Source organism: Stegostoma tigrinum, chromosome 18 (assembly GCF_030684315.1).
Source record: "Stegostoma tigrinum isolate sSteTig4 chromosome 18, sSteTig4.hap1, whole genome shotgun sequence".
In the NCBI taxonomy this organism is placed as follows: Eukaryota; Metazoa; Chordata; class Chondrichthyes; order Orectolobiformes; family Stegostomatidae; genus Stegostoma; species Stegostoma tigrinum.
The window spans coordinates 5,448,432-5,464,001 of NC_081371.1; the positions used below are offsets into that span (position 1 = coordinate 5,448,432).

The 15,570-nt window shown below is 43.6% G+C and overlaps 1 protein-coding gene across 4 annotated transcripts in view; it reads left to right on the forward strand.

Annotated features, from left to right (window-relative positions):
* The first annotated feature begins 6,117 nt into the window (after positions 1–6,117).
* The window catches only part of hipk2 (homeodomain interacting protein kinase 2), a 253,012-nt gene continuing 243,559 nt past the window's right edge, over positions 6,118–15,570 (forward strand). For all 4 annotated transcript variants that reach the window (XM_048548587.2, XM_048548589.2, XM_048548591.2 and 1 more), the window contains exon 1: positions 6,118–6,834. In XM_048548587.2, the coding sequence (XP_048404544.1) occupies positions 6,816–6,834 (19 nt within the window). In that variant the 5' untranslated portion in view covers positions 6,118–6,815. The remainder of the gene's footprint in view (positions 6,835–15,570) is intronic.

The window sequence follows — 15,570 nt, forward strand, 5'->3', positions numbered from 1 at the left end:
TCTTGCATCTAATTTCTAGCTCACAGCACTTCAGCAAAACCCCTTTCTTAGCCCTACCTCCATCACTGACACCCACTACTGCAGCAATCTCTCCTATACCAAATGCCACCCAGTCCTCAAGTTACAGGTGGCATGGTAGCTCAATGGTTAGCACTGCTGCCTCACAGCACCAGGAACCCAAGTTTGATTCCACCTTTGGGGCACCGTGCGATGACATGCTCCCTATATCTGCAGGGTTTTGCTCCAGGTGGTCCAGTTTTCTCCCTCAGTTTGGGTGGATTGGCCGTGCTAAATTGCCCATAGTGTTCAGGGATATGCAGGCTAAGTGGCTTAGCCGTGGGAAATGTAGAGTTACAGGGATATGGTAGGGGATTGGGTCTAGATGGAATGCTCTTCAAAGGCTCGGTGTGAGCGCTGTGGGCTGATTGGCCTGTTTCCACACTGTACAGATTCTATGCTTCAGCAGTAGTGCTCTTAATGTAGCCTGATACACTATTTCAATACTGACAGCAAACAGCAATGCCAGAGGTGCCACCTTTCTGAGAAAATAGAAGACCCAACTTGAACAAATAAACATGAGCTCATTACTCAAAATAAATTTATTCCTTATATACTGTTTAAGGGACTTTGCTTTCCATCAATTGCCTACCACGCTTCCCACATAACAGCAACTGACTTCATTTCATATGTGCTTAACTAAATGCAAAGCATTTTAGGAAACTGTGAACTTATAAAACATAAATGGAAGTTCTTTCTTTCTTTGGCCTACCATCCTATATGTAATCATGCAAAGAAGAGACAGAATCTGGGACCTTTCTGAGTTATGTGGCTGAGTTCTATGCTCTCTTTTAGGAGCTAACACATAGAGAGGAGTAAGCAACTTGCCATGTTCATTGTAACTCCCACTAATCTAATTGCTCTATATCACTTTTCCTTTAAATAAAATCTGGTTGATTTTTATTGAAAAAGCCAGTATTTGGTGTATATTCCTTGTTGGCCTTGATCAGGTGGTGGAGAACTTCCCCTTGATCCTCTGCAGAGCATGTCATGAAGGTATTCCAACAATGGTGTCAGCTACGGAATTTTAGAAATTTGTTCCAGCACTGACGAAAGAACTGTACTATCTGTTTGAGTCACTCTATGATTCTAAGTATGGATGGTGTGTGACCTTTTGTACAACTACTTTTACAAACCAGTAGCCTCACCTCACAAATAACGGCTAGCCTTTATATAGGGCAGTAACCTTAATAACACACCTCTTCACAGGAACATAGCAGAACAAAATATTGACAGTGCCAAAGAAGAAGTACAGGAGTTGGGACATTGGCAGTGCCTCTTTCAGAGTACTGCATGCAGTTTTGGTCCCCCTGTAATAGGAAGGATATCACTAAACTGCTGAGGGTGCAAAAAAGATTTACCAGGATGTTGCCATGAATGGAGGGTTTGGGATGTAAAAACAGACTGGCAAGGCTGGGACTTTTTTCATGGGCATAGGAGGTTGAGGGGTGACATTACAGAGGTTTATAAAATCATGAGGGGCACAGATAACACCAATAACAAGGGTCTTTTCCATAGTGTGGGGGAGGTCAAAACCCAAGGGCGTATCTTTTGGTGTGAGAGGAAAAAGATTCAAAAAGGACACGGGGCAATATTTTTTACACAGAGAGTGGTTCGTGCATGGAATGAACTGCCAGATGAAGTGGTGGATTCAGGCACAATTACAACGCTTAAAAGGGATTTGGATAAATTCATGAATAGGGCAGGTTTGGAGGGATATAGGTCAAGGACAGACAGATGGGACTAGTTTAGTTTGGGAACATGGTTAGCTTGGACTGGCATTTCTTTCTATACATTTGTGGGATGTGGGCATCACTGGCTGGCCAGAATTTCTTGCCCATTCTAGTTGCCCTTGAGAAGGTGGTGGTGAGCCGCCTTATTGAATCACTGCAGTCCTCCTGCTGTAGATTAACCCACAATGTCACTAGGGAAGGAATTCGAGGATTTTGACCCAGTGACAGTGAAGGAATGGCGATATATTTCCAAGTCAGGATGGCTTGGAAGAAAACTTGGAGGTGGTGTTCCCATGTATCTGCTGCCCTTGTTCTTCTAGATGGAAGTGATCATGGGTTTGGAGGGTGCTGTCTGAGGACCTTTGGTGAATTTCTGCAATGCATCTTGTAAATAGTACGCACTGCTGCTACTGAGCGTCGGGGGTGGATGCTTGTGGATGTGGTGAAAATCAAGCGGACTGCGTTGTCCAGGATGGTGCCAAGCTCCCTGAGTGTTGTTGGAGCTGCACTCATCCAGACAAATGGGGAGTACTCCATCACACTCCCGACTTGTGCCTTGTAGATGGTGAGCCAGCTTTGGGGAGTCAGGAGGTGAGTTACTTGTTGCAGTTTTCCTAATTTCTGGCCTGGTTTTGTAGCCACTGTGGTTATGTGGTAAGTCCTGTTGAATCTCTGGTTAATGATAACACCCAAGATGTTGATAGTGGGGAATTCAGTGATGGTAACACCTTTGAATGTCAAGGATTCTAGGTACTAAGATTGTCTCTTATTGGTGATGGTCATAATCTGGCATTTGTGTGGCACAAATGTCACTTGCCACTTGTCAGCTCAAGTCTGGATATTGTCCAGATCTTGTTGCATTTGAACATGGACTGCTTCAGTATCTGAGGAGTAATGAATGGCGCTAAACATTGTGCAATGATTGGCGAACATCTACACTTCTGACCTTATGATGGAAGAAACGTCACTGATGATGGGTGGGTCGATGACACCACCCTGAGGAACTCCTGCAAAGATGTCCTGGAGCTGAGATGACTGACCTCCAACAACCATGTCCATCTTCCTAAGCGTTAGGTATGACTCCAACTACCAGAGAGTTTTCCCCCAATACGTATTGATTCCAGTTTTGCTGGGTTTTCCAGGGTTCCTTGATGCCACACTCGGTCAAATTCAGCCTTGATGTCAAGAGCTGTCACTCTCACCTCACCTCTGGAATTCAGTTCTTTTGTCCATTTTTGAAACAAGGCTGTAATGAGGTCAGGAGCTGAGTGGCCCTGGCGGAACCCAAACTGGGCATCACTGAGCAGGTTATTGCTGAGCAGGTGCCACTTGATAGTGTTGTTGGTGACACCTTCGGCCACTTCATTAACAATTGAGTTTAGGCCAACGGGGCATCAATTGGCCGGGTTGGATTTGTCCTGCTTTTTGTGTATAGGTCATACTTGGGCAATTTTCCATATTGTCAGGTAGAAACCAATGTTGTTACTGTACTGGGTCAGCTTTGCAAGGGGAGCAGAATATTCTGGAGCACAAGTCTTCAGTACTAATGCCAGAATGTTGTCAGGGCCCACAGCCTTTGTAGTATCCAGTGTCTCCAACCATTTCTTGACATCACGTGGAGAGAATCGAATTGGCTGAAGACTGGTAACTGTAATGCCGGGGACCACTGAGGAGGCCAAGATGGATCATCCACTTGGTATTTCTGGCTGAAGATTGCTTCAGCCTTATCTTATGCACCGATGTGCTGGGAGCTCTTCCATCATTAAGGATGCAGATATTTGTGAAGCCTCCTCCTTGGTTGGACTGAAGGATCTATTTCCATGTTTGTCTGATTCTATGACTTCAATGAGACATTAGGCAGATGGCTCAATGCATAGTCAAAGACATTATTATTTAAGCAGGCATGTAAAGGAAGACAGGAGAACTCCAGAGATTTAGTGAGGAAATCTCAACAGCTTGAAGCAGAGGCAGTTAAAGGCATCATCTCCAATGGTGGAGCAATTAAAATTGGGGATGCTCAAGGGGCCAAAGTTCGATGAATTCAGGGATGTTGGAGGAGTTGGAGAGGTTGGGAGGGCCAATGAAACGAGGCATTTGAACATAAAGTGGGATTTTGAAATTGGATGCATAAATACACGTGATAAATACATAAAAGAAAAAGCTTTTTGACCAACAATTTTGCACAACAAGTTGTATCTCTCAACCTATCTTGTCTTGGCATGGACGTTTCCACATTAAACTACACCAAGGAGCATAACAGTGGCTCGTCTGTTCCTTAGCTCCTGATCAGCTCTCAATGCATCACACTGCATTACACAGGCATCCATTTGGGTAAATAGTCACTACTATTTTTGAAGACGGCCAAAGTATGCAGAGAATGATCCCATTGGACAGCAAGAGACAATTAACTGGTTTAACTTTTTGTTTTGCTTGTATATGTTGGCGAAGGGAAGAATGTTGTTGATGATGTAAGGAGGTCTTCCTCCCTCTCGGGGTGACATGGTGACTCAGTGTTGACACTGCCGCTTCACAGCATTAGGGACCCAGTGACTGTCTACGTGGAGTTTACACATTTTCCCCATGCCTGCATCTGTTTCCTCTGAGTGTTCCTGCTTCCTTCCCCAGTTCAAAAATGTGCAGATTAGGTGGATTGGCCATGATACATTGCCCTGTAGTGTCCTGGGAATAGGGTTGGGGTCTTGGCTTGGTGGGATGCTCTTTGGAGGGTCAGTGCAAACTTGATGGGTCGAACAGCCTCTATCTGCACTGTAGGGATTCTTTTAGCCTTTTCTTGAACAGTGCAACAGGACTACAATTGTCTGAACCAGTACCCAGGCTAAACCGGGGTTACAGGTTGATTCATTCCCCAGTACTGCAGGCAATGAAAATTTTCATCATTTTTACCATTGCACATGGCCAGGTCCTTACACTTTGTAGTGGCAGATGTAGCAGCAATGATCTTTGAGGAGAAATGGAAAGGAAATCTCATGCAATATGAAATGCACATCCCAAACCCCTGAACTTCACACCAAGGACAAGAGCAGCGAGAGCACTTGATGATGATGATCACCATTTTTCTCTCTACGCCACCCAAATCACAATCTTGATTTTATTTTTGCACTCATTCTTGGCTATGAGTATCATTGGCCAGACCAGGGTGTATTGCCCATCCTTATTTATCCTGGAGAAACTACTTGTGAGCTTGCTTCCTAGGACTGTTGCAGTCCTTGAGGTGCAGAAACACCCACAATGCTACTGTCACCCCTTCGCTGTCACTTAGTTTAAGACCATGAGACATAGAAAGTAGTCCATTCAGCCCATCAAGTCTGCACCAAGAGATCATGCTTAATCTAATAATTCTCAACTCCACTTTCTTGCCTTTCCCTAGATTCCTCGATTTCCCTTATTGATTAAAAATCTCTCAACCTTGAATCTTCTTAATGATCCAGACTCGACGTCCCTCTGTCGTAAAGAATTCCATAGATTCACTGCCCTTACAGAGAAGAAATTCTTCTTCGTCTGTCTTAAATGTGCAATCGCTTATTCCAAGTTTGTGTTCTCTAATTGCTAGATTCTCCCACAAAGGGAAATAACTAACCCTCTGCATCTGCTTTGTCAATCCGTCTAAGTATCTTGTATGTTTCAATTAAGTAAGACCCTGGAAGCCGAGAAACACTCTCAATATGTGGGTGCTGCAGATCAACAAAGTAGCTCTTTGTTATATTTTCTGATCAATCTGTTCAAGATACAGTATTAGTCCACACACACCTCTGTAGCAAATGGCATGTGAACCCAAGGTCTCCTGACTCAGAGATAGGGACACTGTCACTGTATCAACCCACCAACTCCTTCTCAAAGGGAACTGGAGACCTGCAACAAATTATAGTCTTATTAGTAACATCGACAAAACTGAGAATGAATGAAAAAAGCTTACATGTAAACACATGCAAATGAAAAGAAGATCACAAGTGAAATCGTGCAATTCTCAAGCGCTTTGCGAAATCCCAAAGTACTTGGTAACCAACTGATTACTTCTGAGGTGCAGTCACCCTTGCATTGTAAGAAATGCGTTAGACAATTTGCGCAGCAAACTCCCATAAAGAGCGATGAGCACGTTATTAGAGACTGGCTGAAGGATGAAAAAGTGGGCCATTAAAATACAATGGGATATTTTCAACCCGCTAGTAAAAATGAACTGGTTCCCTCATCCAGCCAGCAAAGAGTTAAAAAGTGTCCAATTTGGATGGGCAACCAACAATCCATCTCTGGCTCATCCCCTTTCCATTTGTTGGATTTCACTTTGCGTCACATTCGCCTCCAGCCTGGAGCAGTCGAAAGAAGAACGGGTCTAGGAATCAATGCCCCTTTCAATGTGTTGCAGACATCGACCCCCAGCCCGAGAGCCCCAGTAGGACTCATAGCCCACTGCCTCCATATGGCCCCTTTCTCTCCGCTGCCCACTCAAAGCTCAGTGTATTCAAAAACCAAGCGCTGGGCCTCTCAGGAGAGCTAAATTAGCCCAGTTTGCATCTGAAGGGTTTATTTTTGAGACAGATCGACTGCATAGGCAGTTGATGTCTCTCTGGCTCCCTGCTTTCTGCTTGTAAGTTTGCAGAAATCCCACAGACATGTTGACCAGAAGGTAAAAAAAAATCGCAAATCCGGCTCTATTTTGTTTTTATTTTTAATAATAACACCGGGGAAACAGATCCGTATGTGGGACTCGAACTGGATTCTTGACGGGGTCTCCGGTGTCTCGTACTTGGGGGAGAGAGAGGGAGAGAGAACCTTGCCTGAAAGGAGAGCGTTCAATGACTGATTTTGCAAGAGTTTTTTCCCTCTCGCCCCCAGTGTTTCTCTCCCTCTCTCTCTCCCTCTTTCCCTGGATGAATCCGAATAGTGATGCAGCCAGGGACTTACAGTCCAAATTAATCCAGCACAACATGGCAGATCGACACCGTGTTTAGCAAGGAGAGGAGCAACTGGCTTTGTATTCTGCCATGCATAGCACACAGTACTGCACCGATGGCCCCGATGTACCAAGGTAAGACTTGAAATTAACACACACTCTTTTTTCCTAACCCCTCTCCCTTTTATGATCCTGTCAATGAAACCAGCTGGGAGGTTGAGGATGGGATGGTAGGTTGTGGGGGCTGAGGTAAAAGAAGGGCTCATTGTGAGGGAAGGGGGGGGGGTGTTGGTGGTGTAGGGAGAGTAGTGGTCATTTTCACATACTGCCCCTGTGTGGGTGGGGAAATCGAAGGGAGACTTTCATTGGGTTCATGTGAAACAGACCTTCTTATTGTTCAGTACAGAAGGCTGGTTGGGGGGGGGGGGCGAGTCTAGACTCTAGCAGCTAAGACACCCCCGCCCCCCCTCGGGTCTGGATCCCCACTCCAGTGGATTTGTAATAACGATAAAATAATTTTTAAAAATACAACATCAGCAAATGTCAACTCGCCTGTAGCCTCCCCGACTCCCCAGTTGCTCGCCCCCTCCCCAATTCCTCTGTTTTATTTCTGTGAATGTGTGTGTTTTACGCGAACCCACTCCCGGGTTCTAATGTATCAAGACAAGGGGAGCCAGAGGAAATCGCTGAAATGATTAATTTCTCAGATCTGCGGAAAACCAACTGAGGAAACTTTGCGTGGCTATGAAAGTCCCATTGATTCACGGGGCGAACAGTTGGAAGGATTTCCTGGTGATAGCGGGGCTTGGATTAAAGATTGGGAGACAAAGGAATGCTTTAAAGGTGGTTCCTGGAAAGGGAAAAAAAAAGCAACTCGGCAACAAATTTCTGCTTTGTTTTTTTTCCCCCGTTGTAATACAAAGCCCTTTTCAGTTTCGTCCCTAACAACAAAAATTAAAATCAACTCTGCTTTTAAGTTCTTGTGTGTGCGGGGGGGGGGGGGGGGGGGTAGAATGAAGCACCCAGTGTGTTCAAAGCGAATTTCCTAGCACTGAGAAAGGGCACGATCAGTGTAAGAAAAACTATCTAGGTTCTGAAATGAGTGTTTCCCTTCTCTGAAACCTTCACCTGCTGCCCTCTGTCGGCCGAATGCGCCGTGCTGACGCTCTCACTGTTGAGCTATCTGACCACTGGACTCTTTATTTCGACATGGGGCGGGGTGGTTTGCCTTTTTTATTCGGTTCTTTCCTGGTGATTTATTACTGCAGTTGTCCTCACGTATTGCTCGAAGTCTTTCCACATTCCAGCAGGACGCTGTGCATTTGCAAACAGTTGTCCCGTTGCAGACCCCGTGCTGGTGCGCACGGTATTCAGTGCTTGCCTTTGGCTCAGAATGTTTGAGGGGAAACTACCGTATGATCACTGCGGAGATGACCAGAGAGAGAGAAAAAAATAAGCCTTCCTTAATCTGAACCGTTTAGTTTACGAATTTGATTGACGATTGCATTTGGGAGTATTGCATATTCACTCGAATGGCACGCTTATTTCATGCCCCTGATTACTGTTGTGTAGACGGGACACACATTTCACCACCCTCAACGCTGCCTGGTAAATGCTGGTGTAGGATTTTTACATTTAAGGATGAAAAAAGGAGGAGCGGAGCTTATGACCCACAACGAATTTGGGAGTAGGCAAAAAGAAACGCAAAGCTAGCAAGAAAAATCCCTTGCAATTCCCTACAAATGGATTAATCTCCGTCAGCAGGGAGTTGTGCAAAACTCCAAGTCTCACCAATGCTCCAAGTGAGAGTTTTTCCAAACTTTTCTTCGCGGGGACTCACTGCAAATATGAATACGGGACTATGAATGTTACTATGCTTCCCTCAGTAGACGTTTCCATGCACGTGGGGTTACCTCCCCGGAAATATTAAGACCTTCACAGATGCTGCCATTTGTAAATATATTAATATGATTACAGGGATGTGCTTATATAAATATTAATATATGGACAGGGACCCACTGTAAATATTAGCACGCATAAAGGAATCCTCTATAAGTACTGCCACACTGAGACCCTCTGTAAATACTACCAGGCTTATAGAATCCCTGAAATATTACATTCACACAATATGTAAATATTTCAGGGTCTATCTGAAAATTGCATTCTCTTATTGGGACCATCTGTAAATGGAAATGTGCTCAAATGCACTGTACATTGTAAATATTAACCTGTTGCCTGCACTCATTTGTAAAGATTAATGGGGCAGGGACCCTTCTGTAAATATTTACAAATTTCACAGGGAATCTTAATATTAAGATAGAGTTGTACAGCATGGAAACAGACTCTTTGGTCCAATCCATCCATGCTAACCAAACATCCCAATCTGACCTATTGCCAGCATTTGGCCCTTATCTCTGTAAACTCTTCCTATTCATATACCCATCCAGATGCCTTTTAAATGTTGTAATTGCCCCAGTTTCTATCACTCCCTCTGGTAGCTCATTCCATATATGCGCTGTCCTCTGCGTGATAAAGTTGCCCCTCGGGCCCTTTTTAAATCTTTCCCCGCTCACTTTAAACCAATGCTGCCTAGTTTTGAACTTACCTGTTCTAGGAAAAAGACCTTGGATATCCATGCCCTACATGATTTTATAAACTTCTATAGGATCACCCTTCAGCTTCTGGCACTCCAGAGGAAAAAAGCACGCGTCTAGTCAGCCTTTCTCTATAACTCAAATCCTCCAGTCCTGGCAATATTCTTGTAAATCTTTGCTGTACCCTTTCAAGTTTAACAGCGTCTTTCCTATAGCGGGGAGACCAGAATGGTCTTGCTTAAAGATTTTCTCCACTGTGAAACATGAACGTCCTCATAGGATCTCTCAATATATTACCAACCTCATAGGGGCTCTGTGTAAATACAAATGCCCTCACAGGGGCCTCGTGTAGATATAAATATCCCTATGGGGGTCCTGAATAAATACAGGCACCTTCACAGGGGTCCCCCTGTACATATAAATACCCTCACAGGGATACCTTGTAAATCTAAACACCATCACAGGGATCCTCAGGTAATTACAACCACCCCCATGGGGTCTTTTGTAAATATAAACACCCTTATAGGAACCTTTATAAGAATAAATATGAGCACCTCACAGCAAACCGTCTGTAAATATTAATGTGCCTGTACGACCCCTCTGTGAATATCAATATGGTCAAAGAAACCTCTTTAAATAGTGGTATGCTCGAATGCCCCCTTCTCTGTAAATATTAATCTACCTGCAGTGACAATCTGTAGTAATGCACTCACAGGGATCTTCTGTACATATTAACTCATGGGGGATACATTCTACTGTAAATATTAACAGTTCAACTGTACATAATGACTTTTATGACCAGAAAAGTTTCCAAAAAGCATTGCAGCCAATGAATTGCTTTTGAAGTGTAGTCCCACATGTAATTAGAGCAAGTCCAGAGCCAACTTGGGCCCAGTAAGTTCCCACAAACAGCAATGAAAATAAATGTCTTGCTCAGCTCAGTTTTCATGTTAGGTGAGAGGTAAATATTGGCCCAGTCTTTTTGAATAAGATCTTTTACATCCACCTGAGATTAGTTCTGCGTCTCTTCTGAAAGACAGTGACAGTGCAGTACTCACTCAGTTTTTTTTTTGAAAGAGCAATTGATGGTTGTTACATGGTCTGCCACAGTGGGATTTGACCTGTGACTCCAGGATATTAGCCTGGGTTTCTGGATTACTACAGTGTCATCACCACTAACCCATCTATAATTCAGCACCCTCAGGCTGTTTCAGATTATGAAAATCTGATTTGAAAAACATAAAGTTGTTGGAAATATTCAACAGGCCTGGCAGCGTCTATGGGAGAAAACCTGAATTAACACTTCGAGGTGGATGACCTTTTAGGGGGAAGATGCAGAGTGTAGGAGTGTAATACCAATAATACTGGGGTGAAAGATGAGGAAAATGTGCTGAATTCCTGAATGCACTGAAGTTTCCAGGGATTTAATAAAAGGATGCGGAATAGTTCATGCTATCAGCAGAGCAGTTTTCGCTGCTTCTTGCTTCTGTTTACTTGGTGGAATTGACTTGCACTTTGTGTTGGACAGGCTCCAATGTAGCACAAGGAGAGAAACCAAACTCTGCCCTGCTTATTACAATGAGTTCCAAATGCTGCGATGGTCCTCCGTATAATACCAACCCTTTAAACCGCTCTGTGTACACTTCCTAATCCCAGTGGAACCCATTGCTGCCCAGGTTGGCACAGTGTTTAGTTAAAATCTCACCTTCTTTTTGAAAGGAAGGCTCAGTGGTTAGCACTGCAGCCTCACAGCTCCAGGGATCTGGGTTTGATTCCAATCTTGGGTGACTGTCGGTGTGGAGTTTGCACATTCTCCCCATGTCTGCGTGGGTTTCCTCCGGGTGCTCTGGTTTCCTCCCACAGTCCAAAGATGTGCAGGTTGGGTGGATTATCCATGATAAATGCTCCCATAGTGTCCAGGGAATTTTAGGCTAGATGGATTAACCATGATAATTGTGGGGTTACGGGGCTAAGGGTGATCGCAGAGTCTCGGTAGGATATCATTTGGAGGATTGATATTGATTCAATGAGCTGAATGGCTTCTTTCCACACCATAGGGATTCTGTGAACTTCTGATTGTACAGCTTCTTTCACAATCTCAGAAAATGCTGAAGTCCTTTACATTTAATGAAGTATTTTAACATTATAGAAATTGTTGTGTGGTATGAAACATGGCAGTCAATTTTAGCATTACGAAGTCCCACAAGCAGCAACTTAATAATGATAGTCTGCTGTGGTGCGGTGGTTAAGTGATAAATATTGGCCAGGTAATGTTGGCACAAACTCTGACTTCAGAAGGAAGAAGTGGGCAGAAGCTGTGTGTCAAACTCGCGGTCTTCCTGTGCCATACACCTCAGAGCAACCTAGTCATTCACGAGACCTTGCAGGGATGTCATTGCCATAGAAGTCATGTTACCATAATGCTGATGTCCTTCAGGATACGTTGTCAAGACAGAGTCAAGGGGATTTCACTGCATCTTGCAGTGCTGCACATAACCTTCTTTATAGAGTCACAGAATCATACAGCATGGAAACAGACCCCTCGCTTTAACACGTTCATATTGAACAGATATTTGCAACCGTTTGGCCCATATCCCTTTAAACCCTTCTTATTCATTAACCCATTCAGATACTTTTAAAGTGTTGTTTAAACCCACCTCCAACACTTCCTCTGCCAGCTTGTTCTACGCATGCACCACCCTCTGTGTGAAAAAGTTACCTCCCCCGGATCCTTTTTAAATTTCCCCCCTCTCACCTTAAACCTATGCACCCTGGTTTTGGACTCACCCCATCCATGTCTCTCATGATTTTATCAACCTTTAATAAGGTTTGTCAACCCTCCACCCTTTGCAAGTATCACCTGATTCCACCCTCCCCTCTTCAAAAATAGGTGCTGCCTTTTGAAGCCGTTTCCAACTTTGCTGGAACTCCATGTTTCAATCTGTCCATTCAGATTTCTGTTTCCATGACAGTACAACATGGCTCTTATCAAAATGAAAGATCCTGACAGAGGTAGACTTTCTGTATGTGCCATTTCCAGGTTGATAGGCCATTACTTGTCAGGTCCTGAAAGATCAATGTGCAGAAGGTAACAACTTAAAGGACTTGGTTGAAGACATCAAGCATAATGTATCTAATTTTGCTGGGTGATACCAATCTAGGTGTGAAAACAAATTGTGAGGAGAAAACAAAGTATCAACAAAAGGATATAGATATGTTTAAGACGTGGACAAGAGGTGACAGTGTAATATGAGAGTATACTTGGTCAGAAAAACAGGAAAGAAACTCGTTTTTGTTTTGTCCTTGTTCAAGTAACACAAAAAAGTTAATAGCAAACAATTTATGGCCTTCATCGCTTGGCGATATTGTGGTCTTCGTTGCACCATGTTTGAATAATAAAGAGTAAAATAGTTTTGCTGCAAGTGTAGAAGACTTTGGTGAGACACATGAGAGTGTAAAATGTTAAACATAGGATCATCTTGCCCTGGCATTCTTGATCGTAGCAGATAATCTACGTCAATGCCATATATGGCTATCCTGTGATGTCATCAGTATTTAGAAATTTTTGGTGATCTTTGTCTTGAACAAACTCTGTATTTAAGCTTTCACAGCCCTCTAAGGTAGAGCATGCCAGAGATTCGCCACCCCCTGTTCCTCCTTATCTCTGTCCTAAATTACTTGCCCCTATTCTGAGCCTCTGTCTCCCTGATTCTGGAATCCCTCAGTCAGGGGAATCATTCTCTCTGCTTCTATCCTGTTTCAATGAGATTTCCTTTCTTTTCATGGGACAGTATTTCCATCCCAGGAATTAGTCTGGTGAACCTCTGCTGTCCTCCTCTAAGACAAGTACATCCTTCTTGAAACAAGGAGACCAGAACTGCACACACTACTGCAGGAGCAAAGATTCTGTTCAACTGAAACCAGATGTCTTTATTCCTGTTCTCAGGTTCTCCTGTGTTAAAGGCTCACATACCTTGTGCCCTCTTGGCCTTCCTAATTGGGTTTTTCACCTGGCGTTAGTTTTCAATGACCAGGTCACTCAGCTTTCTTTTGGATACCATCACATTCTGAATCTTTGACCATTTCAGAAGTACTCTGCACTTCCACCCTCTGACCAAAGTGGATAACGTCCAGTATATGTTTAATTTGGGTCCTCATAATTACAGAATATACCTATCTCCTGACGGTCGTTGCCCCTGAAATATTGCCCAAAGATTCACCTGGCTGCAGAGATGTGACCAGATGTGGCCAAATGGTAAATTTTTTGCTTCCAGTTCATTTGCAGATGCCTTCTTTCCCCTGGGCTGTTTCGGGACAGTCTGCTTCAGACGTGTGAGTGAGCGGGTTTGGTTGGAGGTTACACATGGGATGGGTGGCCGTTAAAGACAAAGAAGAGGCTTACTGAAAATGCCCTCTCCACATCAACTGAAATATCCCAGTCAGCATTTGGGAACCTTCTAAAGCCATAACTCAGCAAATGAACAGCAGGATACTCTGGGTTGGGGACAGTAACCGAAAGGTAGCCCTGATTCCCTGCTGTGATTACCGTAGAGATGACCACAGGCTGTCTTTTGGATAAATTTTCACTTCTTATTTACCTTAGAGGGAGTGCAATAAAGGTTCACTGGACCCTGAGAGTTTTGATTATGTTAATAGGTCCCACACTCTCTTGAGTTTAGTAGAATTAGTGGTGATCTCATTGAACGATATGAGATTTTGACTGAGCGGATGTTGCATGATTCTTTATCCTGGCTGGTGGGTCTAAAACTGGTGGTATAGTCCTGGGATAAGGGCTGAGATGTGGGGAAATATTCCATCAGGATTGTGATTTTAGTTTTTGAAATTCTCTACTCTAGAGTGTTAGGGATGCTCAGTCATTCAGTGTGTTCAAGGCTGAGATTAAGATCTTTTAGACTCTAATAAAATCAAGAGACATTGATTATTTTGTGTGATGGTGCAGTAAAGCCTCAGGTATGTCACAGTCTCACTAAATGGCAGAGTAAGCTCAAGGGCTCTTCTACTCTATGACTGCTTGGATTTTCTTGCTTTTTTACATCTTCAGACACCTTCCTAGCTATCTGTAGTGTTGTATTTGACTTCAAAGTGAATACCTAACGAAATGTCTATTCCAAAGACACAGGTGTTACTTCCACTTTGAATAATCACCCAATTCTGCCACTACCTCAACTGAACAACTAATGAAATCTTCAGAGATAGCAGGAACTGCAGATGCTGGAAAATCTGAGATAACAAGATGTAGAGCTGGATGAACACAGCAAGCCGAGCAGGACCCTTTCTGAAGAAGGGTCTAGGCCGGAAACGTCAGCCTTCCTGCTCCTCTGAAGCTGCCTCGCCTGCTGTGTTCATCCAGCTCTACACCTTGTTATCGCTAACGAAATCTTCATGTGTGTTTTAGACATCTCTGGAACTGACCATTCCTGCATTGTCCTGTTTGGCCTTGCATTAATTATTTACATTAACCTTGCCCTAATTCATGCTATCCTACCCTAGCTTGCCTCAACGCACCCACACATCCTGTTCCCACTAATGTTGGATGACATCCGATAATGCTCAATTTTAAAGATCTCAGTCTTGTTATCAAATTCTTCCATGGCTTTTTTTCTCCTTGTCTCTGTAATTCACTCTGACCTTTGATATCTCAGTACTTCTCCAAATCTGGTGTCTTATGCATCCTCTGTTTAATTCCTCCACCATTGATGGGTGTACTTTAAAGGGCCAGACCCTAATCTCTGGAATTTCTTCTTAAATTGCTTAATCTATTTTTTCCTCTTTTAGAAAGCACCATCAAATGTACCTTTCTGGTTAGGATTTTACTAAGTGGTCCTGGTGCAGTTTAATGTCGAATTTTGTTTAATAATGCTCCTGTGTGGAAACTGGATAGAGTTTTTAACATGATAGAATCTACGTAAATGCAGGTTTTTGTTGTTACAATCGTCACTTCTGATTTTAATTGCTGCACTGTGGTAGACTTTCTTGCCCTTGGCATAAAACAGTTGTCAGTACTGGGCTGCATATGGATCTGTGAAGGACTTGACTGTGATGCACCTTGCAGTTGATTAACTTGCTACTGTCAATTGGTCCTGTCCCCTATTTCTGGTCAATTCTTAATTCCTCAGTTCCATCATTTTCGCTTAGTCAAGGCTTTAAGGAGATGGAGGAGGTAGTAATTTGGACTTGTGTAAATTGATGGGATTACTTAGGACTCTCTTGTGCTGCTGTGTCAGTGTCCCTGCCCCTGGACCAAGAGAACAGGCTT